The sequence below is a fragment of the Myxocyprinus asiaticus genome, chromosome 19 (genome assembly GCF_019703515.2).
Source record: "Myxocyprinus asiaticus isolate MX2 ecotype Aquarium Trade chromosome 19, UBuf_Myxa_2, whole genome shotgun sequence".
Lineage (NCBI taxonomy): Eukaryota > Metazoa > Chordata > Actinopteri > Cypriniformes > Catostomidae > Myxocyprinus > Myxocyprinus asiaticus.
Genome location: NC_059362.1, coordinates 4,490,989 through 4,515,000, shown reverse-complemented (window position 1 = coordinate 4,515,000; position 24,012 = coordinate 4,490,989). Strand labels below are relative to the sequence as shown.

Genomic DNA, 24,012 nt, shown 5'->3' with positions numbered 1-24,012 from the left:
TAGAATAGTAGAAGTTTGTCTTCTATATCAAATGGAAGACATTTTGAAATAAGAGTTTGATGTACTATGCAAGTATACAGTAACTTTCAGAGCTGCAAACTTACTCCACAGTCAAGACCATTATGTGCAACTATATTAAAGTATTAGACTATCACACTATTTGTCAGTGTACAAATTTCGTGACCGGCTTATAAAGGCACCTGGTTTGTTTCGCTCTTGTTCCTCTTGAACTCTTCTCTGGCCCAGTCTCTCATATACCTGCGATCAGACTCATCAGGTATTTTGTGGATGATTCGGAGCAAATTTCTGTACACGCCCAGAACCTTCTGCCTCTGTAAAAACTGACCACAACAGCACAGGAGAACAGCGGTTTACTTCACAACTGAGTGGGCGTTCACACAAGACGCGTAGTTGCATTCAGAAACAACGGAGCGCAATGCAATAGGATCAACGCAGGGGTCTCGGGTTTTCAATGTTTTTTTTTTTTTACTTATTAGCAAAACAGCAACCAAAGAGATAGGTCTGACAGGACGCGTCCTGTGTGAACGGCCCCTTGGAAATCTGTCTGGCTGTTTTAAAACGCGAGGACACATCTTTACAACATTTGTTTTGAAATTCACCATTAACAACACAGAGGTTTCAGTGCTAACGTTAGGCGTTTACGACAGTAGGATTTCAGTCGTTGTGACGGTGAATTTACCTGTTTGAGACTCAGAGCCGCTGGAGGTAATCTAGACGCTGCCATGTTGGGGGCGGAGTTCACAGATCCACAGGTTGTTTGTCATTGGTCAGAAGAAGTGACGTCACAATCTCCGACGGAGAAAAAACAAAAAAAAAACAAAAGCTGTTTTATGACAAAAGTCCTTGGATTGAATTGTATAGAGAATTTCTTTTTCCAATTAAGTTACTGCACTGTGGGAAAATATAAGTATATGGCATCACCATATTTTTACATGTTGTTTTTATATTATATAATATTATTTTATATTTATTATATTATATTAATGTTTGCTTATTTTCATTGCAGCGTGCCAGTAATTAGTTAGACATTATTGCTATGGATCATTATTAACATACTATGTAATCAGGGACTCAAGATGGCACCGAGTATGGCTGCTGTGTTGCGAGCTCCGACACAACATGGTAGTGTTGTTTGTTTTGTTTACAATTCTTATGTTTTTTGTCTTGGATGTTGTCTGCCTTATTGTCTACGATAGACAAACACTTTTGGACATTGGTTCAGCAATTTCACACTGTAAACCTGACTTCAAATTCCTCAGTGCCGACCCGCTGTTTACAAACACGCAAGCGGAGCCCTTTGTCTGGGCAGTCCGGATGCGGAAACGCAGGAGGAAAAGGGGAAACAGAGCAGGCGTTCTCATCGGAGTAAGACGCCATGCAAATCGACCCCTGCTACCCAGTATTCTACTGGCGAATATTCAGTCTCTGGATAACAAGCTCTGTGAGCTGAAAGCGTGGATCTCTTTCCAACAAGAGACGAGGGACTGCTGCATTATCTGCCTAACAGAAACTTGGATGTCTGCGGAGATTCCAGACTCAGCCATTGAACCGAACAGACAGAGCGAAAGACCTCTCAGGTAAAAGCAGAGGTGGTGGTGTATGTTTTATGATCAACAAATCCTGGTGTGATCAGAGGAAGGTACATTCTATCAAGTCTTTCTGCTCTCCTGATCTGGAATTTCTCATGCTTCTGTGTCAACCATTCTGGCTACTGAGGGAATTCACAGCGGTCATTATCACTGCTGTGTACATCCCGCCACAAGCCGACACAGACTGGGCACTCAAGGAGCTGTATGGGAGTATAAGTGAGCAGGAAACGCACACCCTGAGGCCGCGTTCATTGTGACCGGGGAATTTAATAAAGCCAGTTTCAAATCAGTCACACCAAAATACCACCAGCACATTAGTTTCAACACACGAGGGGACCGGGTTTTGGACCATTGCTACTCTCCCTTCCGGGATGGCTACAAATCCCTCCCCTGCCCACCATTTGGCAAATCGGACCACTCTTCCATTCTGCTTCTGCCCGCGTACAGGCAGAAACTGAAACAGGAAGCACCCACCCTCAGAACGATCCAGTGCTGGTCGGACCAATCAGACTCTACGCTACAAGACTGTTTTGATCACGCAGACTGGGAGATGTTCCGGTCCGCCTCTGATGACGACATCGAGCTTTACGCTGAGAGCGTAATGTGTTTCATCAAAAAGTGCGTGGAGGACGTCGTTCCAACCAGAACAACACGGATCTATCCGAACCAGAAGCCATGGATAAATAGCGATGTTCATGCGGCACTTAATGTGCGGACCTCTGCTTTTAATTCCGGGAACGCGGAGGAGCATAAACAAGCCAGTTATGCCCTCCGAAAAACTATCAGAACAGCAAAACGCCAGTACAGGAACAAGATTGAAGGACAGTTTAACACCACCAACTCTAGAAGCATGTGGCAGGGAATTAATATCATCACAGACTTTAAAGGGAATAAAAACTCCGCCATTAACACCGCTGCCTCTCTCCCGGATGAGCTAAATACTTTTTATGCTCGTTTTGAGGGAAATAACACTGCCCTCGCGGAGAGGGCTCTCGCGGCCAAAGCTACAGAGGTTAGTTCACTCTCCGTCTCTGTAGCGGATTTAACACGATCCTTCCGACGGGTGAATATCCGCAAAGCCGCGGGCCCAGACGGCATTCCGGGCCGCGTCATCAGAGCGTGCGCGAACCAGCTGGCTGATGTTTTTACTGACATTTTCAACCTTTCCCTCTCTTTGTCTGTAGTCCCCACATGCTTTAAAACATCCACCATTGTGCCTGTTCCAAAGCAATCAAAAATCACATGCTTAAATGACTGGCGTCTTGTTGCTCTGACCCCCATCATCAGCAAATGCTTTGAGAGACTAATCAGAGATTACATCTGCTCTGTGCTGCCTCTCTCTCTAGACCCATTGCGGTTTGCATACCGCAACAACTGCTCCACTGATGATGCCATGCATCTACAATACACAATGCTCTCTCCCACCTGGAAAAAAAGAACACTTATGTGAGAATGTTGTTTGTAGACTACAGCTCAGCATTCAACATCATAGTGCCCTCCAAGCTAGATGAGAAACTCCGGGCTCTGGGTTTAAACACCTCGCTGTGCAGCTGGATCCTGGACTTCCTGTCAAGCAGACACCAGGTGGTTAGAATAGGCAGCAACATCTCCTCATCACTGACCCTCAACACTGGAGCCCCACAGGGCTGTGTTCTCAGCCCACTCTTGTATTCCTTGTACACACATGACTGTGTGGCAACACATAGCTCCAATGCCATCATTAAGTTTGCTGATGACATGACGGTGGTAGGTCTGATCACAGACAATGATGAGAGAGGAGGTGCACACTCTGACACACTGGTGTCAGGAGCACAACCTCTCCCTCAAAGTCAGTAAGACAAAGGAGCTTGTGGTGGACTTCAGAAGAAAAGACAGAGAACACAGTCCCATCACCATCAATGGAGCACCAGTGGAGAGAGTCAGCAGCTTCAAGTTCCTGGGTGTCCACATCACTGAGGAACTCACATGGTCCATCCACACTGAAGCCGTTGTGAAGAAGGCTCATCAGCGCCTCTTCTTCCTGAGACGGCTGAGGAAGTTTGGAATGAACCGCCACATCCTTACACGGTTCTACACCTGCACTGTAGAGAGCATCCTGACTGGCTGCATCTCTGCCTGGTACGGCAATAGCACAGCCCACAACCGCAAAGCACTTCAAAGGGTTGTGCGAACTGCCAGACACATCATCGGAGGTGAGCTTCCCTCCCTCCAGGAAATATATACAAGGCGGTGTGTGAAAAAAGCTCGGAGGATCATCAGAGACTCCAGCCACCCGAGCCATGGGCTGTTCTCCCTGCTACCATCAGGCAGGCGGTATCGCAGCATCAGGACCCACACCAGCCGACTCCATGATAGCTTCTTCCCCCAAGCAATCAGACTTTTGAACTCTTGATCTCCCACGATCAAAATACATCAGCACTGCACTTTATTACTCTTACTCTTATATCTCACACCGGACTGTCATAAATTATATTATTATTATATTATATTCTCTCTTAACAACTTACTATCAACCGACAGCCTGAATGTCAATACAGTACAATACAACCTACTGTACATTCTATATATACTATATATACTTTTTTTATTGAATAATGTGTATCTATATTGTGTGTATTGTATACTGTACAGTGTATGTTATTATTTATATATTGTGTTGTGTGTAATTATGTGTATATTAGACTTTAAATTGTGCTGTGTTAATCTAATGTTATTGTAAATTGGTATATGTCTCATCACTGTCATGACTGCTATGTTGATCGGAACTGCACCCAAGAATTTCACACACCATTGCACTTGTGGATATGGCTGTGTGACAATAAAAGTTATTTGATTTGATTTGATTTGACTAGATGATGGACTGTGGATGTTAAATGTTGTTCGTATGAGCAAATGACAATAAGAAACCATAAATGCAATTGTGTATTAAATATACATGGGTTATTGACATTAAAGGAATTGTTCAGCCAAAAAAATGAAACTTCTCTCAACATTTATTCATGCCATTCCAGATGTGAATGACTTTCTTTCTTCTACAGAACACAAATAAAGATTTTTAGAAGGCTATCTCTGCTCTTTAGGTCCATACAATGCAAGTGAATGGTGACCAAAACTTTAAAGCTCAGAAAAACACATAAAGGCAGCTTAAAAGTAATCCATAAGACTCCAGTGGTTTAATCAATGTCTTCTGAAGTGATCCAAACAGTTTTGGGTGAGAACAGACCAAAATGTAACTTTATTTTACTATAAATCTTGCCATCCTTGGCAATCATGATTTCAAGCTCGATTACACTTCTTATAGCACCATCTAGCGCTCTGTGCATGCCTTAGCCACTAGGCAGTGTAATCAAGCTTGAAATTCTGATTGTGCCTAGATACTGCAATGGTAAGATGTACAGTGAAAAAGGAGTTACATTTTGGTCCATTCTCAACCCAGAACCAACTGGATCGCTTCAGAAGACGTGGATTAAACTACTTAAATTGACTGGATTACTTTTATGCTGCCTTTGTGTTTTTACAAATATGCATGGGTGAATCCGTGAGTTTTGGATGAGAACAGACCAAATTATAACTCCTATTTCACTATAAATCTTGACACCAGCAGCAATTGCAAGATGTAAGATTGTTACACTGCAGGACTAGTGAACTAGTGGAAGCAATTAAAAGGTGTTTTATAATGGTGAAAAACTAGAATATACACTGTTCTTTATACATTTTCATATAAGCTAAAATCTTGATGTTGATTCAACAGAACGCAACAGTCTGGTTCCAGGAGTAAAAATTCTGTTCATTTATCCCATAGACAAATTGATATTCAACAATAACTTAATAACTTATGTTCATAGATGGTATATGCTTCCGTTGAAGCCATCCGTCTGCATTATCTCAACTTCATTGTTTACAAATCGTGTTTGATAGCGGAATTTGTGGTAAACAAGTACATTACCCATGGTACAGCAGAGAAAGACCCACCAATCAGAGAACTGCGTCCAATGAAACCCACAAAATGTTCCTCGGAGTCGCGTGCTGCCATAACGCACCGTAAATGACGTAATTGAATCGGTCTCCCTTCACCCTTAATCTACTTATATATTTGTACGTATTGGGATATTTTGCAGTAAACGTAAATTCGACTGTTTCTATACTCATAAACAACAACCTAAAATAGAGTAGTTTTATATATTTCCATAATTTTTTATTCAATGACATAATTCGCAATGCTTCATGGCATTGTAGTTTGTGCCCACATGAAAGATGGTAAGTACACAGTCTTGTACCTTTCTACTTTTTTGCCTCAAAACAAAGTTAGTGATGTTGTGATTCACCTCAGAGCTGGTTGGTTTGGTCCATGGCTTACTACTCTTTTATGAAATATTTTATTAAAAGTCTATAGAAGAAAAGAATGGGTAAAATACTTCCAGAACACAGATGGTGGGGCACTGTTCCACTCTATAAAATGTAATGGACTTGTTTTGTGCTAACTATCCACCTGTTAATGTGTTCTGCATCTAGAATATAGTCTCTAAATTTCTACAGACACTGTACACACCATAATTTGTCTAACAAACATTAGACACGGCCACAGAAATCACATGTGTTGGTTTGTGCTTAGACATTTTATTCATCACCACCTCTTACATTCAAGACAAATTTACACTCAAAATAGTTACAGCTGCTCTTCCTGGGAATGAACCCACCAGTTTAATCAAAGAAGAGTTCATTATTACATTCAGAGCTGCACAGGTTATTAGAGAGAATTCAGAACAATAAAATTATTGATGATCCATATGTAGTATTTTGTCGTTATGTGACCGTTCTTGCAGAAAAAGAACAAAAAGGTTTTGGTAGTAACACAGTTGGGTTGGAATTGCATTACAATGGAAAAACAGGTATATGAATGGCTAGCAATCAGTTGACAGAGAAGAGAACAGGATATACGTCACGGTTTATTTCCTAAACCTTTGGGACTGAGGACGGGCAAAAGGAATTTACAAATTAACACTGTATAATTTATATATACAACTTTGTGTGTATAAATAGAAAATACATAGAAGAGCAACAATTTACAAAGTTTTCTGTTGGGAGTCTCATGAAACCTGTAAAGAACATATTTCACCTAAAAATGAAAAGAGACAAATAAGAAATTACATTTAGCTTAAAGAAAACAAAGACTACTTTTTAGAACATACTTTCATGACAATTCGGCATATTCCCCCCAAAATTCTCAATACTGTAATTCCAAGTATTCGTCCATCATGGTAATATTATTGTAGGGCTTTACTGGTTGTTTAGATCAGGGTTACTATCAGAAATAATTAATAATTATTTCTGTAGTTATTAATCAATATTTAAATTAATTCATTGGATCTAACTCATTAAAACCTCATATGGGACTCCAGTAAATGTAATGTGCTACGTTTAGGAGCAAGTTTGGTTATTAGCAATAATTAATAATTATCAAAGATAATATTAATTATTAAAATCAATAGAACATTGATGAGAATCAATGTTAGCTTTTTTTAATCCTTTAAATCAACAGTTATCAAAGATAATCGTTAATTGTTAACGTCGATGAAACATTAAAATTAACACTAGCTTATTGATCATTCAAATTCAATCAAAGATAATTATCAGTTATCAAAAATCAATAGAATATTAATAAGGATTAACATTGACGGGGCACCACCCTGAAATCAGGGACTAATAACCGAATATTAAAACAGTCTCAATATTAGATTGTTTTCTTAGGAAAATCGACATCCGAAGAATATCGATTTTCGGGAAAAAAACAATGAATGAAGGTTTGAATCCGAGCACTGACATCCCGTCAGCATGACACAGGTGTATGCAAAACAAACCAAAACACTTCTCTTTGTAATATAAACAAAGTTTATTTATGCAGTAATATCAATTAATAATTAATACAATGCAGTCAATAAACTCCCGACTTACAACTACAAACTAAACAGTGATATGATTAGATATGGAAATAAAATAATCCTATAACACATAAAGTGTGTGTGTGTCAGTGTGGTTAGTGAGAGAGAGAGAGAGAGAGAGAGAGAGAGAGAGAGAGAGAGAGAGAGAGAGAGAGAGAGAGAGATTAAGTGACAGCCCGAAAGCTGATTTCGCGATAGCGGGAGATGAAGCAGCCGTGTTCATCACTCAGAGACGCGGTTTTACGAGCGGGGCTCGTAAAAGTCCCTTGTTATTGGACTCTTTAATGGATGAACTCAGTTGCTGTCTCACCCGCGATGGCGAAAATGCACAACAGTCCAATTTGGTTGGACCACAATACAGCAAAACAAATTCGTGATAATTAATACCCTGAGTATTAATAATGAGCGGACATGGCGGTCCCTAAACTGTACAAGCAAAAACCTTGAAACACAAGAATAGCACACTATAATATTCTATCTCTGCCCAGACGTAAACCTCTTACTTGAATCGCATGAGGACACAGGTAGAATGTGTTTTCCTCCGTCATTTAACTTTGACCCGGTTTCTTGAGGCTCGTGTGATGACGAGAGGCCATTTCCACGCACTGTCGGCAGGCGGTACGGCTGTTGATTCTCGGCGGGCTGGCGGAGAACTCAGAAATGTCGACTTGATTGAAGATGGAAGAGAAATCTTTAATCTCTTCACTTCTGTAGGCCAACGGATGAAGATGCGAATTGCTCAGCGGTCTCCTTCGGATCCGTTAGAGTGTTCGGTTGAACACAGAGTAATCTCAGCTCGTCCAGCGAGATGGAGATTGTATGGCTACAGTTTCAAGTCGGACATTACTTCCTTATGCCACGAGGCTGCACCAGAGAGCAGCAAAAAGCTACGTCCGTATTCGGTGAACTAAGTCACTGGAAGCCACTTTGGAAGCATTTCAGAATTATTTGAAGTCCTGATGATGTCATGTTTGAGGGACGTTCTGTTGTGTGCCTCATCCAATAGGAGTTGAGAGCTCGATCCTTTAGAGGGCAAGGCTTCATGGATCTGTAGTCTGTTTTGGACTCCCTTTGTTTGATTTTGGCGCGATTTTTATCAGTACAACATCTGACTTAAAAGGAGGGGGCTTGAGGAATGTTTTTCATGACTGTAAGGCCTGCCTTTGTCTTCTATCTGAATACATGAGGCCCAACATTAGTTGTTCTCCTTTAAATTTATTATGATTTTTATAAAAATCTTTGCATTACAGTATTTTTTACAGGCATCATTTATGCAAAATATAATTTCTTCTTTTTTTTTAAGGTGAAATATGAACTGGACATGTTTTATGAGAGATTCACCCAGGCAGTTTAATTTTCCAGATTTCATGGATGATTTCCCTCTAGGTTTTGGTGAAAGAAAAGCATGAAATCAAAGTCACAGCAGCAGAAGAATTAGAGTTTGATCAGTCCCTGTGCAGTTTATTGACGGGCCGCTCTGAGTAAGAAACAAATCACACAATCATAACTAAAGACATCATCTGAAGAAGGAATTATTCAACTCTTCGTTTCAACTAGCATTTAAAAAGTCTTTAGTGGTGTAAAATGTACACAACTCCACTGCATCATTAGATTCTCGCTTGTCTTAAGGCAGACTCGACCAGTCAAACCACCAAAGATAGAAGAGAAAGAACATAAAAACATAAAAAAAAAAATAAAAAAAAAACACACCCACACACACATTATATATGGGTGAATCTCACAAAGGTAAGACTATGTCCTGGACATATTTCACCCCAGCATCAAAATAAAAATAAGATTCTTTATGCAAAATATAATGTAATTATATTTAATGATAATTAAAGTGTTTTGCATTGCAACAATATTTTCATGACAATCAAGCGAATTTCCCCCCACAAATTATTTAAAAAAAAGAGATTTTCCAAAGGTGAATCTCATTAATGCAGTACAAATTTAAATCAGCAGAAAATAAAGGCAGAAAAAAAAATTCTACATTGATATTTTCATACACAAAATATTATTCATATTTTGTTTTTCATTATGGAACAGGCTTAATTGTTCTTAAAAAAAAGTATTCACAATTAAAAAAAAAATCTTAATGGTCCTAAAACAGACTTCATTGTCTTCAAAATATAATTTCTTAATTTCTTTTGATTTTCAGGTGAAATATGACCTGTTCTTGTTTTTGTGAGATTCACCCCTCACATTCACACTAAACATACACCAAAATATTCACAAAAATATATCTTCTAATAGATATCAAACAATTGCAAACACAACACAAGTTTTATCAAAATCAAATATTTTTGTCAAATATACACTACCGTTCAAAAGTTTGGGGTCACTTGCCTGAAATGTTTCTCATGATCTTAAAAATCTTTTGATCTGAAGGCATATGCTTAAATATTTTAAATGAGTTTTGTAGACAAAAATATAATTGTGCCAACATATTAATTTATTTAATTACAAAACTAAAATTTTATTTAAAAAAAAAAGTTTTTGAAATGGATGACTTGGACCGAATAATTAAGAAAAGCAGCCACTAAGTGCCTAATATACACTACCGGTCAAAAATTTTGAAACACTTACTCATTCTTTATTATAATTTTTTTTTTCACATTTTAGAATAATAGTAAAGTCTTCAAAACTGTGGAATAACATAAGTGGAACTATGGGAATTATGTTGTGACTAAACAAAATCCAAAATAAATCAAAACTGTGTTATATTTTAGCATCTTCAAAGTAGTCACCCTTTGCCTAGAATTTGCAGACATGTACTCTTGACATTTTCTCAACCAACTTCTTGAGGTATCACCCTGGGATGCTTTTTAAACAGTATTGAAGGAGTTCCCATCTATGTTGGGCACTTATTGGCTGCTTTTCTTTATTATTTGGTCCAAGTCATCAATTTCAAAAACTTTGTTTTATTATTATTATTAAATTTGAATTTTATAATGAAATAAATTAATATGGTGGCACAATTATATTTTTGTCTAAAAAACTAATTTCAAATATTTAAGCATACGTCTTCAGATCAAAAGATTTTTAAGATCATGAGAAACATTTCAGGCAAGTGTTTCAAAACTTTTGACCGGTAGTGTAGATGGGAACTCCCTCAATACTGTTTAAAAAGCATCCCAGGGTGATACCTCAAGAAGTTGGTTGAGAAAATGCCAAGAGTACATTTCTACAAAATCTAGGCAAAGGGTCTCTACTTTGAAGATGCTAAAATATAACACAGTTTTGATTTATTTGGGATTTTTTTAGTCACAACATAATTCCCATAGTTCCATTTATGTTATTCCATAGTTATGATGACTTTACTATTATTCTAAAATGTTAAAAAAAAAAAAATGAAATAAAGAATGAGTAAGTGACCCTAAACTTTTGAACGGTAGTGTATGTGTGAAACAATTATTGGCACCCTTTTATTCAATACTTTGTGCAACCTCCCTTTTCCAAGATAACAGCTCTCAGATCCTTCAAATTCCGCATGGTGGACTCTCCTCTTCAGTTCACCCCACAGGTTTTCTATGGGGTTCAGGTCAGGAGACTGGGATGGCCTTGATTTTGTGGTCAGTGAACCATTTTTGTGTTGATTTTGATGTGTGTTTTGGATCAATGTCTTGCTGGAAGATCCAACCAGGGCCCATTTTAAGCTTTCTGGCTGATGCAGTCAGGTTTTTATATTTTTATCTGCTGGTATTTGATAGGAAATGACCATGATGCCTTGTCTCCGAACAAGATGTCCAGGACCTTTGGCATAAAAACAGCCCCACAACGTCAAAGATCCACCACCATATTTAACCGTGGGCATGAGGTACTTTTCCATATGGCTACCTCTCTGTGTGCACCAAACCCATCTCTGGTGTTTGCTGCCAAAAAGCTCTATTTTTGTTTTATCTGACTATAGAACCTGGTCCCATTTGAAGTTCCAGTAGTGTCTGGCAATCTGAAGACGCTTGAATTTGTTATTGGATGAGAGCAGAGGCTTTTTTTCTTGAAACCCTTCCAAACAACTTGTTGTGATATAGGTGACATCTGATTGTAGTTTAGGAGTGTAATGAGGCTGGCAAGGATGGAGGATCTAAGGGCAGTTTTTAATGGAAACAAAAGATGAACAAAGTAACTCAGAATAAAAATGAAGGGAGGCTTGAAACCAAGGCGGAGGCTGAGGGATGGAGAGCCAGGGCGACGCTGCAGGCTCGGAGGACCAAGTAAACCAGAGCAGATCAGGCGGGCGGCCAGGAGACCAGGGAGACCAGAGCAGATCAGGCGGATGGCCAGGAGACAAAGGAGACCAGAGCAGATCAGGCAGATGGCCAGGAGACCAGAGCAGATCAGGTGGACGGCCAGGAGACCAGAGCAGATCAGGCGGATGGCCAGGAGACCAAGGACACCAGAGCAGATCAGATCATGCGGGCAACCAGGAGACCAGAGCAGATCAGGCAGGTGGCCAGGAGACCAGGGAGACCAGAGCAGATCAGGCAGACGGCCAGGAGACCAGGGAGACCAGAGCAGATCAGGCGGATGGCCAGGAGACCAGAGCAGATCAGGCTGATGGCCAGGAGACCAAGGAGATGACCTCAAGGTGGGGACTGGGTCAGGAGTCCGGGGAGGTGGCCGCAGGACCAAGACAGGATCAGGAGGCCTGGGAGGCGGACGCAGGGCCGAGACAGGGTCAGGAGGCCTGGGAGGCAGCCACAAGGCCGAGACAGGGTCAGGAGGCCTGGGAGACGGACACAAGGCCGAGACAGGGTCAGGTGGCCTGGAAGGCAGCTGCAGGACAAGGACTGGGTCAGGCGGCAGAGCCACTGTAGGAGGAGTCTCTGGGGGAGCAGGCAGAGCCGCTGGAGGAATAGTCTCTGGGGGAGCGGGCAGAGCCGTGGAAGACTCTGGGGGCGGAGCCGTGGAAGACTCTGGGGCAAAGACTCGGAAATGACCTCCGTGGTCGTGTACATGGGAAGAGACTTGGGAACAGAAACATTTCTTCTCTTCCTCCCCCTCTGGATGGCCGAAATTGGCAATGCTGGCTCTGGGACGGGCGAGGCTGGCAACGCTGACTCTGGGATGGACGAGGCTGGCAATGCTGGCTCTGGGACAGATGAGGTTGGCAACGCTGGCTCTGGGACGACGAGGCTGGCAACTCATTGGCTGTGGCAGGCATGGGCATTGGCTTATTGGCCGTGGCAGGCGTGGGCATTGGCTCATTGACCGTGGCAGGCGTGGGCGCTGGCTCATTGACCAAGGCAGGTGTGGGTGCAGACAGTTTTTGAGGTAGGATCTTCATGAACCTACGCACTGACATTAGTGGCAGATCTTACAACTTGGAGACAGGGGCCGTGGAAGGCTTCGAGAGAGGGGCCGTGGAAGGCTTCGGGACAGGGGCTGTGGAAGGCTTCGGGACAGGGGCCGTGGAAGGCTTCGGAACAGGGGCCGTGGAAGTCTACGGGACAGGGGCCGTGGAAGGCTTCGAGACAGGGGCCGTGGAAGGCTTGGACAAGGGAGCCGAAGACACAGGTTTTGGCCCGGGGTTCCCACCATAATCTACTGTATAAAGGGAACTGCAGAGTTCAAGAGCCTTCTCCACATATTCGCTGAGCGTCCAGTGAGGATCAGCCGGAGGCATCAGTTCTCTCAGTGCACTATTCAGACCGGGAACCAGGTAGAGAACATGACAAAACATGTCAAGACTGACAAAGGAAACAGGGAAAACGAGGGCTTAAATACACAGGGGCAAACAAGGGAATGAGGAACACCTGTGGAAACAATCAGGGGAAAACCAATCAAAAAATGAAACTACAAAAGGACTACAAACTAACAGGAAACAGAAACATGAGAACTAAACAAGAATTTCAACATAAAAGTCAATACAAAAAACAGGGAATATGTGACATGGAGACTTTCTGACCCCAAGACCCAACAAATTTTTGCAATTCTCCAGCTGTGATCCTTGGAGAATTTTTGGCCACTCGAACCATCCTCCTCACCGTGCTTGGAGACAATATAGACACGCGTCCTCTTCCAGGTCGATTCTTAACATCTCCAGTTGATTGGAACTTTTTAATTATTGCCCTGATGGTGGAAATGGGTATTTTCAGTGCTTTAGCTATTTTCTTATAGCCTTTGTGATAGATGACTAAGGGAGTTTGGCTTGTGTGTTACTTCATAGTTATACCTCTCTGAAACAGATAGTAATGGCTGAACAATTTCATGTTCCTAGTCACCCAGGTGTACTAAAAAATTTAAAATATGGGGGGGGAGGCTGTGTAGCTCAACAAGTAAAGATACTGACTACCACACCTGGAGTCACAAATTCGAATCCAGAACGTGCTGAGTGACTCCAGTCAGGCTTCCTAAGCAACCAATTGGCCCGGTTGCTAGACCGGCAGTGTCACATTGGGTTAACCTCTTCGTGGTCACCATAATGTGGTTCTCATGCTCAGTGGGGCACATGGTGAGCTGTGCGTGAATGCCGCAGTAACGCGCTCAACAAGCCACGTGATAAGATGCGCAGATTGACAGTCTCAGATGCAGAGGCAACTGAGATTCGTCCTCCACCACCCGGATTGAGGCAAGTCACTACGCCACCACGAGGACTTACAGTGCATTGGGAATTGGTCATTCCAAAATGTGGAGAAAATAAAAATTTAAAAAAAAAATTAAAATATGAATGGGAATATATTTCAGATTATACAGTATTTTACTCATAAGAATTTCTAGGAGTGCCAATAATTGTGCCACACATATATTTGACAAAAATATTAGTTTTTTGATAAAACTTGTGTTGTGTTTGCAATTGTTTGATGTCCATTAGAGGATATATATTTTTGAATATTTTGAATGAAAGATCAAAAGGATAAACAATAAAGACATATTTTTCACAGCCTTCTTTGCTCATATTTACCAAGGGTGCCAATATTTTTGGCCACCAATATATATAAGCATTCTGTAAATTTCAGAACTGAAAACTTAATCCCCAGTTTTAGGGGCTCATTAATTCATGACCACCTCTACAGCGAAAAACCATCAAAGCCTACTTCACATCATCGCATCCTATGCTCTGCCCACTGGTGCTTCAGTTCGGAAACAAAGAGTGAAGGACAAACAAGGCCTACTGTGGCCTAACTATTCCTGAACACCAAAGGGGACCCATGTGGACTATTTTTTATTTTTTTATTTAACCTCCTGAGACCCCGCATGACAGCTGTGTACATTTTACGTTTTGCTTTTTGATTTGTAACTAGTAGCACCTAATAAACAAGCAAAAAAAAAAAAAAAAAAAAAAAAAAAATTCTAGAGAAAATACATTTCCTAAAAATTAATGTCCACATGTGGACAGCGAGACTACTTTGTGAAATTTTAAATAACACTAAGCTATAGAAAAGAAAATAATTTTTTTTCATCAAATTGTTTATTATGTTTCCAGGAGTGTTGAAAGTTATTCAAAATAACTAACATGCTTTTACTACTTTTGAGGAAATTCAGTATGAGTTTCCACATATGTGGACATCATGTTTATCATAGCGCTGACGTGCAAAAAATTAATAGATTTTTTAATGCTGCATATCAAACGAAACTAGAGACTCTGCTCCTTACAACCAAACATGTTTCAATTAAAAAACATACAGATTTCGTAACCAGAGGCACTTTTGTTGGCGCTGCATCCATAGGAGCGCTTCAATTAAATCAACGTCATGTTGTTGTGTCACGTGACTCAGTGCAGCAGAAGTTTAACCCTTTAAATGACAGTCTAGAGTCTTGTGAACAGTATACAGTCAGTTTTTATTCATTTAAATTATGCGTTGCATATAGCGAAGTCAAAATACAACGTCCACGTATGTCCACCCTGACTACCACCCCTGGAGTCGCGAGTTTGAATCCAGGATGTGCTGAGTGACTCCAGCCAGGTCTCCTAAGCAACCAAATTGGCCCGGTTGCTAGGGAGGGTAGAGTCACATGAGGTAACCTCCTCGTGGTCGCAATTAGGGGTTCTTGCTCTCAATGGGGTGCATGGTAAGTTGTACGTGGATTGCGGAGAGTAGCATGATCCTCCCGTGCTGTGAGCCTCCGTGGTAACTGAGACTTGTCCTCCGCCACCCGGATTGAGGTGAGTAACCGCGCCACCACAAGGACCTATTAAGTAGTGGGAATTGGGCATTCCAAATTGGGAGAAAAGGGGATAACATTTTTTTTTTAAATAAAAAAACACGCACAGACAAACGTCTTTGACCGCTAGATACATATCTCGTGCCACTTTTAAAAGATGCGGTGTCAAGTTACAACTCTGAAGAGAAGAATCCACTCTCTGTCAGCTGCTGCATCTTGCTGTTTTGAGCACAAACGCATCATAGATAAATTATTTTACTCATCTGCGCTATTTTTAATTGATGATGTATGAAAACACGTGCTGGATGGTCGTCTTTGACCGTTTAGATGCGTTTCTGGCAATGTGCATTTCAGTGCAGTATGATCCTGGAAACTGGATGCGTATGCGTAGTTTACACCGTGCTTTGGACTATGTATGTGCGTCATGTGGCTGTGTCTTCAGCGTATTTCAGCTTGGATTGTCATAAAATTATTCAAGATTTGCAAAGGGACTGTTATTGAAGGAACTGTTATTGAAGGATGGGGCAGTTAAAACACTTGGACCCAAAGCAAAACAGTAAGTAAACAGTTCCATTCATGAATATTTCAAATGTTATGCCTGTTTGATAGTTTATGGTTCTGACATCCTGTTTACACCAGGCACGTCCGTTGACACGATGCAACACAACGGCTTTATCAAAAGATCAGGTGTGTCAACACAAACTTTCTTAACCATTTATTTGTGTTGTTGGCAGTAGTAGTGCCAGCACGTGTAACACAAAATGGAATGGGACATCTGTTTACCGTCGGCGCAACGCAATGCACCACAGTGGACACTTCCATGGTAGACAGCATCATTGATTATAATGGGTTTTATTGATTTTGACATGACTCTTGTGTCTGGTGTAGACAGGGTGTGAGTGTTAACAGTTGTGCTTGAGATGAACAGTTTAATATATTCGGATGTAATTTGTTGTATGTGCATTGTGTAACCCCTGAAATTTTGTTTTTTAATGTTGTGGAACTTGTTCATTCTCTTCAGATTGAGTTTAAAAAATGGCTGAATGTTAGCGGCTGCACGATGTTAGCCAATCAGAACAGTGGGTGTTTACGTTGAAGTTTTAAGTAAGCACTTAGGCCAAAACCAAGCACTTCAGACAGAGGGCCAGAGACGGTGGAAAATGATCATCTATTACTAAATTATGAATGTTTTAATGCAAAAAGTTTTGCAGAAAACAAATTAGTTGCGGATCACATGTCTGTAATAATAAAAAAGGCTAGATACTACTGCAACCATTATGTTGTCTTTACATTGTCAGTTTTAATATTGTTTTGGAATAAGAGCTTTTGTTACTGCCCTTATTTTTTTATTTCTTTTTTTCAATACCACAAGAACACAGAAAATAGTTAACCCTCGGTTTGTGTTCACATTTTTTTCTTTTTGAAGGAAATCTGGAGTTTTCCAAAATGCCTTTTGAACTTGGGCAGTGGATGAAACTGCAGGGGACTACAAAGAGGATGCACTGTGAAATGATGTGCTATGAGATAGCAACACATGATAGCAAAACCTAGTGTTCAGAGTGTGAATATCATAAATTATAATGTCTCTCTAGAGTGCCAACTTCTGTTCTATTTCAGATAAGATCTCTCGGGGGGCACATCAGAGCAGGCGGCAATCAAAATCGCGAAATGACCTTATGCGAATATTATACCGCAAACGGCTGTGATTTAATTAAAGAAATAAATAGTCTGCTCGCTACAAAGATTATGTGCGCTGTCTGTATTGTGTTATTGTGCATTACAGTGTTTTCAGAGTGGTTCTGGCTCCACAACTTCATCTCATATTTAGAGTAGCAGATGTGCTCCGAGTTTGGTTCCATTTGCTTACGTGCACAAAGGTTGTTTTATTTCAAGTGCTCTAGATTCACTTTAACTTCACTTTTGCGTAATTTCAAATATGTTTGGCTGCTACAAGTTAATATACAAATAAAATACCCCATGGAACCCCGTATTTGTGGACAGAGGAGGAGATGTCGTCTTAAAGGGTCATGAAACCCCAAAACAGATATGTATAGGTTGCACATCATTAAAAACAATGATTGCACTCATTATGTTTACTGTTAAGGGTTATATATATATATATATATATATATATATATATATATATATATATATATATATATATATATATATATATATATTTTTTTTTTTTTTTTTTTTTTTTTTTTTTTGAGCCATTTCATTGTTCCAGATTAAAAATGAAAGTTTAAGCAAGGTCACAAAAATGAGGTATATGCATAACCTCTGACTTATGATTGGTAGTAGACACATGTACGTCAGTAGATACAATATGAATATGAAGAAAACAGTTTTTTTTTTTTTCTTTGTTTCACTGTCTTATTTGTTTATTTACTTTTGGCTGTAGTGAAAAAGGTTTGAGTTTGGTTCATTTTAAGAGGACACTTAAGTCTTTTCATTGGCAGTAGAGCATGAGTAAAACATCTATTTTTGGTCAAAAGCTATTACATTCAAAAAAATAATTTAAGATTTATGCATTTAAATTTCATAACAAATTTCTTGAAAATTGCGTAATCATTAACAAGAAAAAAAACTCAATATTTTACGTTTTATTAATTAAATTTTGTTAAAAATTACACAGTTCAATTTTATGGAATTGTGTTATGAAACTGAAATCTTAAAAAAGTCCAAAATTTCGTGTAGTTTTACATTTATCTTATTGCAGTTCAAACTGCAATCGCAATAATTTTCAAAATATTTGCAATATGACTTTATGTTGAAATCATGCAGCCTTAGGTCCAGCATATAGTCTCACCTTCATTTTAGTCTCAAGAGGAGTTGTTAACAGAAAGGGAGGCTGGCCAACCAACGTCTCATAGAGGATAACACCAAAACTCCACCAATCACACAGCTGTGTGTAACCTGGGGGTTTAAATAAAGATAAAACAAAAGCAAATGCATTTAAAGAAAATCATCAGCACAATTTAATGGTCTCTCAATGTAAGGGGTATGTTCACATATCAGAAGATATTTGAATACACTGAGAATGTTGAAGAGAAGTCAGATGATCAAAGACTAAACTGTCTTAACTCCAAAAAAACGTCATGGTTACTTGTGTAACCTCCGTTCCCTGATGGAGGGAACGAGACGTTGTGTCGATGTAGTGACACTAGGGGTCACTCTTGGGAGCCCGAGACACCTCTGGTCTTTGATAAAAGGCCAATGAAAATTGGCGAGTGGTATTTGCATGCCACTCCCCCGGACATACGGGTATAAAAGGAGCTGGTATGCAACCACTCATTCAGGTTTTATGCTGAGGAGCTGAGACAAGGTCCCAGCCATTTCAGCAGATAGTTCAGCGTTGTGGCAAGAGGGACACAACGTCTCGTTCCCTCCATCAGGGAACAGAGGTTACACAAGTAACCATGACGTTCCCTATCTGTCACTCACTATACGTCGTGTCGATGTAGTGACGCTAGGGGTCCCTATACAAAATGCCGCAACTGGCTGAACTGTGTTACGTGAACTGGCGGTGTATGACGGGCAGACAACTGTATGCCTTGTAGCCAGCGCACCAGGCCGACACGTAACCTCCCCCAACATAGTTATGAGTGTCGAACGGCCCTTTGGGGACAAGTCGACTTCCCAAAACATAGAGACAGGCTAGCCCAGTCGTGGCCTCTTTTCCCCTTATTTTTTTCCACTCCCTAAAAAAAGGGGGATTATCCGACTGGGCCGACCAGGTCTAGTCGGGCGGTGTCCCTCCCAAGGGGAGGACACCACGGAGACCACATCTCACCCAGAGAGAGGGGGGATATTTAAGTGGGAATACGTCACATGGTCTTACCGAGCTATGTCGGAAGTATATCATGTGGGGAAGTCTCATGGTAGGTCCTACCCAACAGGGGAGGAGTTACTACAAAAATGGAGACTGTAGCAGAGGGGCCTCTGCCCAAGGAAGACGCAGTTTGCCAACAGGGAAACGAATTAGCGGAAGATATACATCGCATGGGGTTACCTACAGGGAACAGCCACATGCGGAGCAGCTACCCCAGAACAGGGCTTTTAGTTAGCACGTGTACTGGGCCAGCAGCAGGTCTCTCCGAAAACTCGACTGCCACAGGGCTCGGAGGAAGTCAACCAGGGAACATAGTTTGTGAACACTACTGGGAGTTAATGGCACACATCTTCAGCTCAGGGTAGGTTAAAGGCGCTATGTGCAAGCGATACACCCGGCCAGCTATCCCGGACTTATCCACTTGTATTGCGTGCCACTACACGGGACGAAACCAGTTCCACCCGGAGGTTGTAGAACCTCGCAAAGGTGTTGGGTGTTACCCAGCCCACTGCTCTGCAAATGTCTGTTAGAGAGGCACCCCTGGCCAGGGCCCAGGAGGCCGCTACACCCCTGGTAGAATGGGCTCGTAGCCCTACCGGGGGCAGCACGTCCTGGGCGTGATATGCCATAGCTATGGCGTCAATGAGCCAGTGGGCGATCCTCTGCTTGGAGACAGCACTTCCTTTCCGCTGTGCACCAACGCAGACAAAGAGCTGCTCAGAGACTCTAAAGCTCTGCGTGCGATCCAAATAGATGCGTAAAGCGCGCACCGGACACAGCAATGATAGAGCTGGGTCTGCCTCCTCCTGGGGCAGTGCTTGCCCACCTGGCTTGACCACCTGGTCCCTAAAAGGGGTCATGGGAACCTTGGGCACATAGCCCGGTCGGGGTCTTAAGATCATGTGAGAGTAGCCCGGACCAAACTCCAGGCACGTTTCACTGACAGAGAACGCTTGCAGGTCTCCTACCCTCTTGATGGAAGTGAGCACAGTCAGGAGGGCAGTCTTCAAGGAGAGTGCCTTAAGCTCAGCTGACTGCAAAGGCTCAAAGGGGGCTCTCTGTAGACCCTGAAGAACTACAGAGAGGTCCCATGAGGGAACAAGGCGTGGTCTGGAGGGATTCAGCCTCCTGGCATCTCTCAGGAACCTGATGATCAGGTTATGCTTCCCTAAGGACTTACCGTCCACTGTGTCGTGGTGTGCCGCTATAGCGGTTACATACACCTTCAAGGTGGAAGGGGACAGCTGCCTTTCCCACCTCTCCTACAGGAAGGAAAGCACAGATCCGACTGCGCATCTCTGGGGTCTTTCCGTCGGGAAGAACACCACTTAGCGAACAGATGCCACTTAAAGGCATACAGGCGCCTCGCAGAGGGGGCCCTAGCCTGAGTGATCGTGTCTACCACCACGTCCCATCCAGGGGCCAGACATGGAAATTCCAGAGGTCTGGTCACAGGTGCCAGATAGTGCCCCGTCCCTGAGAAAGAAGGTCCTTCCTCAGGGGAATTCGCCAGGGGGGGCTGTTGCGAGGAGCGTGAGGTCCGAGAACCACATCTGGGTGGGCCAGTAGGGTGCTACCAGGATGACCTGCTCCTCATCCTCCCTGACCTTGCACAGGGTCTGTGGAGTCTCCACTCTCCCCTGAGGGTAACCTGCCGTGATCCCCCCGGGCTGACGGTCGCCCGGGATGTGAGTGGCTCGCAGTGACTTGAGGTGCTGCTGACACCAGAGGAGGAGATGGCGGGCGAGTTGTGACATACAACAGGAGCGCAGACTGCTTTGACGGTTGACATATGCTACCGTTGCTGCATTGTCTGTCCGAGCTAACACGTGCTTGCCCTGGATCAACGGCTGGAACCTCAGCAGGGCAAGCAGAATTGCCAGCAACTCGATGCAGTTGATGTGCCAATGCAGCCGCGGGCCCGTCCATAAGCCGGCAGCTGCGTGCCCATTGCAAACAATGCCACAGCCCATTTTGGAGGCATCTGTCATGACCACGCGTCTGGAGACCTGCTCTAGGGGAACGCCTGCCCGTAGAAACATGAGGTCGGTCCAACGGCTGAAGAGACGGTGACAGATCGGCGTGATGGCCACGCGATGTGTCCCGCGGCACCATACCCATCTTGGGACTCGAGTCTGAAGCCAGTGCTGAAGCGGTCTCATATGCATCAACCCGAGCGGAGCGGCCACCGCTGAGCATGCCATATGCCCCAGGAGTCTCTGAAAAAATTTCAGTGGAACCGCTTTTTTCTGTTTGAACGCCTTCAAACAGGTCAGCACCGACTGTGCACGCTCGTTCGTGGAGTCCAACTCCAAACCGAGAAAAGTGATGCTCTGAACCGGGAGGAGCTTGCTCTTTTCCCAGCTGACCCGAAGCCCTAGTCGGCTGAGGTGCAAAAGCACCAGGTCAACAAGGACAGACCAAAAGGGAGGACCTTGTACTGATACGCCCGACCCTCGAATGCAAACAGCAGGAAGGGTGTGTGTTGAAGTAGAATCGAGACTTGGAAGTATGCGTCCTTCAGGTCTACCGCCGTGAACCAATCTTGATGCCGGACACTCACTAGAGGGTGTCTTTGCATCAGCATCTAGGACAGGAGTCTGTGTAAAGCCCAGTTCACTACTCGCAGGTCCAAGATTGGCCGCAACCCACTGCCTTTTTTCGGTACAATGAAGTAGGGGCTATAAAACCCCTTCTTCATCTCGGCCGGAGGGACAATCTCGTGAGACGTACCGGCAAGTGGGGCCTTGCGGTGGGGCGGAGCCTGAGGTGCCACACCATGTCGTGGCCGTGCTGGGTTCAGGGATATCAAAGTACTTACCTGGCTCCTTGAGACCACCCCCGGAACAGCCTGGGACGGGGGAGGAAGAGGCCTGTCCTCGTGACCCGTGGAGACTGTCACATCGGGGGTGGGTCTGTGCCACAGCTGGGCGCTCAGGGGCGGAGAGACAGCCGCCGCCAAATAGAGTGATGGACGGTGGTCGTGATGACTGCTGTGCACCAGGGATATGTGACCCAGGGAACAAGGAAACCACTCTTGCTGAACTCTTGGGTACTGTAGCCACTTGGGCATGCAGCGCAATTAAATGCAAAGGTAACAAAAGATTCTCCTCCCGGCCCTCGACCGGGGGATGGAGTGGTCTGCTTACCAGCTCCAGAGCAGCAGGTTTCGTCATCCCTGGGTTGCCCGTCTCAGGGGCACTTCGAAGCCTTTTGCGGGTTCTTGGCGGCCGCGAGACGGGTGGCATCTGCTTCCTGCGGTGGGCTCCACGCCGGGGCCGGGCCACAGGGGCGGGCTGCGGCATAGCCGGTGCAGTCACCGCAGGGGAATGCCCTTGGCTATGAGCAGACGGGGTGCGGGATCTTGAGCTGCGCCGGGGAAGGATGTGCCGGATAACCTCCATCTGCTGCTTCACTGCTGAGAACTGCTGGGCAAAGTCCTCGGTGTCGCCGGACTGTCCAACTTGGGAAATGGGGGCAGCAAGGAACCATGCCTTGTTGGCCTCTCCCATCTCGACCAGGTTGAGCTAAAGGTGGCGCTCCTGGATCACCAAGGTGGACATTGCCCGCCCGAGAGACCGCGCCGTGACCTTCGTCACCCGGAGAGCGAGGTCGGTCGCCGAGTGCAGCTCCTGCATCAATCCCGGGGCAGAACTACCCTCGTGTAGTTCCTTTAGAGCCTTGGCGGACTTGCAGGAGAGCCATGGTGTGCAGGGCGGAGGCGGTTTGTCCAGCGGCACCGTAGGCCTTGGCCGTCAGAGACGACGTAAACCTACAGGCCTTGGATGGGAGCTTTGGGCACCCGCGCCAGGTGGTGGTGCTCTGCGGGCATAGGTGCACTACGAGTGCCTTTATCCACTGGGAGGATTGCCAAATAGCCCTTGGCCACCCCACCATCGAGGGTAGTGAGGGTGGGGAAGCTGAAAGATCGGGGCCAGGCAGTAAAAAGTGCCTCCCACAAACTTGTCAGCTCTTCATGCACTTCCGGGAAGAAAGGAACGGGGCGGGGCTTGGCTTTGAGCGGCGCCGCAAGCCCAGGAATCAATCATCGAGCCGCGAGGGTTCAGGGGAGAGCGGAGGGTTTGACTCTAGCCCGACGCTCGCGGCTGCCCAGGAAAGCATGTGACTGGGCGACCGCACCCGAAGGGAGGAGCCCAGCTGAGGCTTCTGCGTATGACTGGATGAGCCCGCTCTCCGATGCTACGCTCAAGAGCTCATCACCTTCGCGGGCTCCGAATAAGAGGTCGAACTCGCCATGAGATAAGCCAGCGGACTCATCCGGAAGCCCGATCGGGGCAGACGAGCGTGCTGGGGAATGGGAGGTCCTTGGGGGGATACCCGGCGGAGATGGTCCCATTGGGGTCCCCAAATCGCCCCCAGTGCTAGCCGCGCTGGCCTCATACCCGTGGGTAGAAGGGCCGAGGCGGGGAGCCTCTGGGGTGGCTTGCTTTCTTACGAAGGTAAGCCGCGACCGCATCGTTGCCATGGACATGTTCTCGCAATGAGTACATGACCCATC

General features: G+C 43.9%; 2 protein-coding genes across 2 annotated transcripts in view; one reads left to right on the top strand and one right to left on the bottom strand.

Moving 5' to 3' along the window:
* The window catches only part of lyrm2 (LYR motif containing 2), a 1,099-nt gene extending 325 nt beyond the window's left edge, over window positions 1-774 (bottom strand). The window contains exons 1-2 of the mRNA XM_051644920.1: window positions 701-774; window positions 201-341 (exon numbers count right to left, since the gene is read on the bottom strand). Of these exons, the coding sequence (XP_051500880.1) occupies window positions 201-341; window positions 701-745 (186 nt within the window). The 5' untranslated portion in view covers window positions 746-774. The remainder of the gene's footprint in view (window positions 1-200; window positions 342-700) is intronic.
* The window catches only part of pcmt (protein-L-isoaspartate (D-aspartate) O-methyltransferase), a 623,660-nt gene that overhangs the window by 489,124 nt on the left and 110,524 nt on the right, over window positions 1-24,012 (top strand). The window lies entirely within an intron of this gene.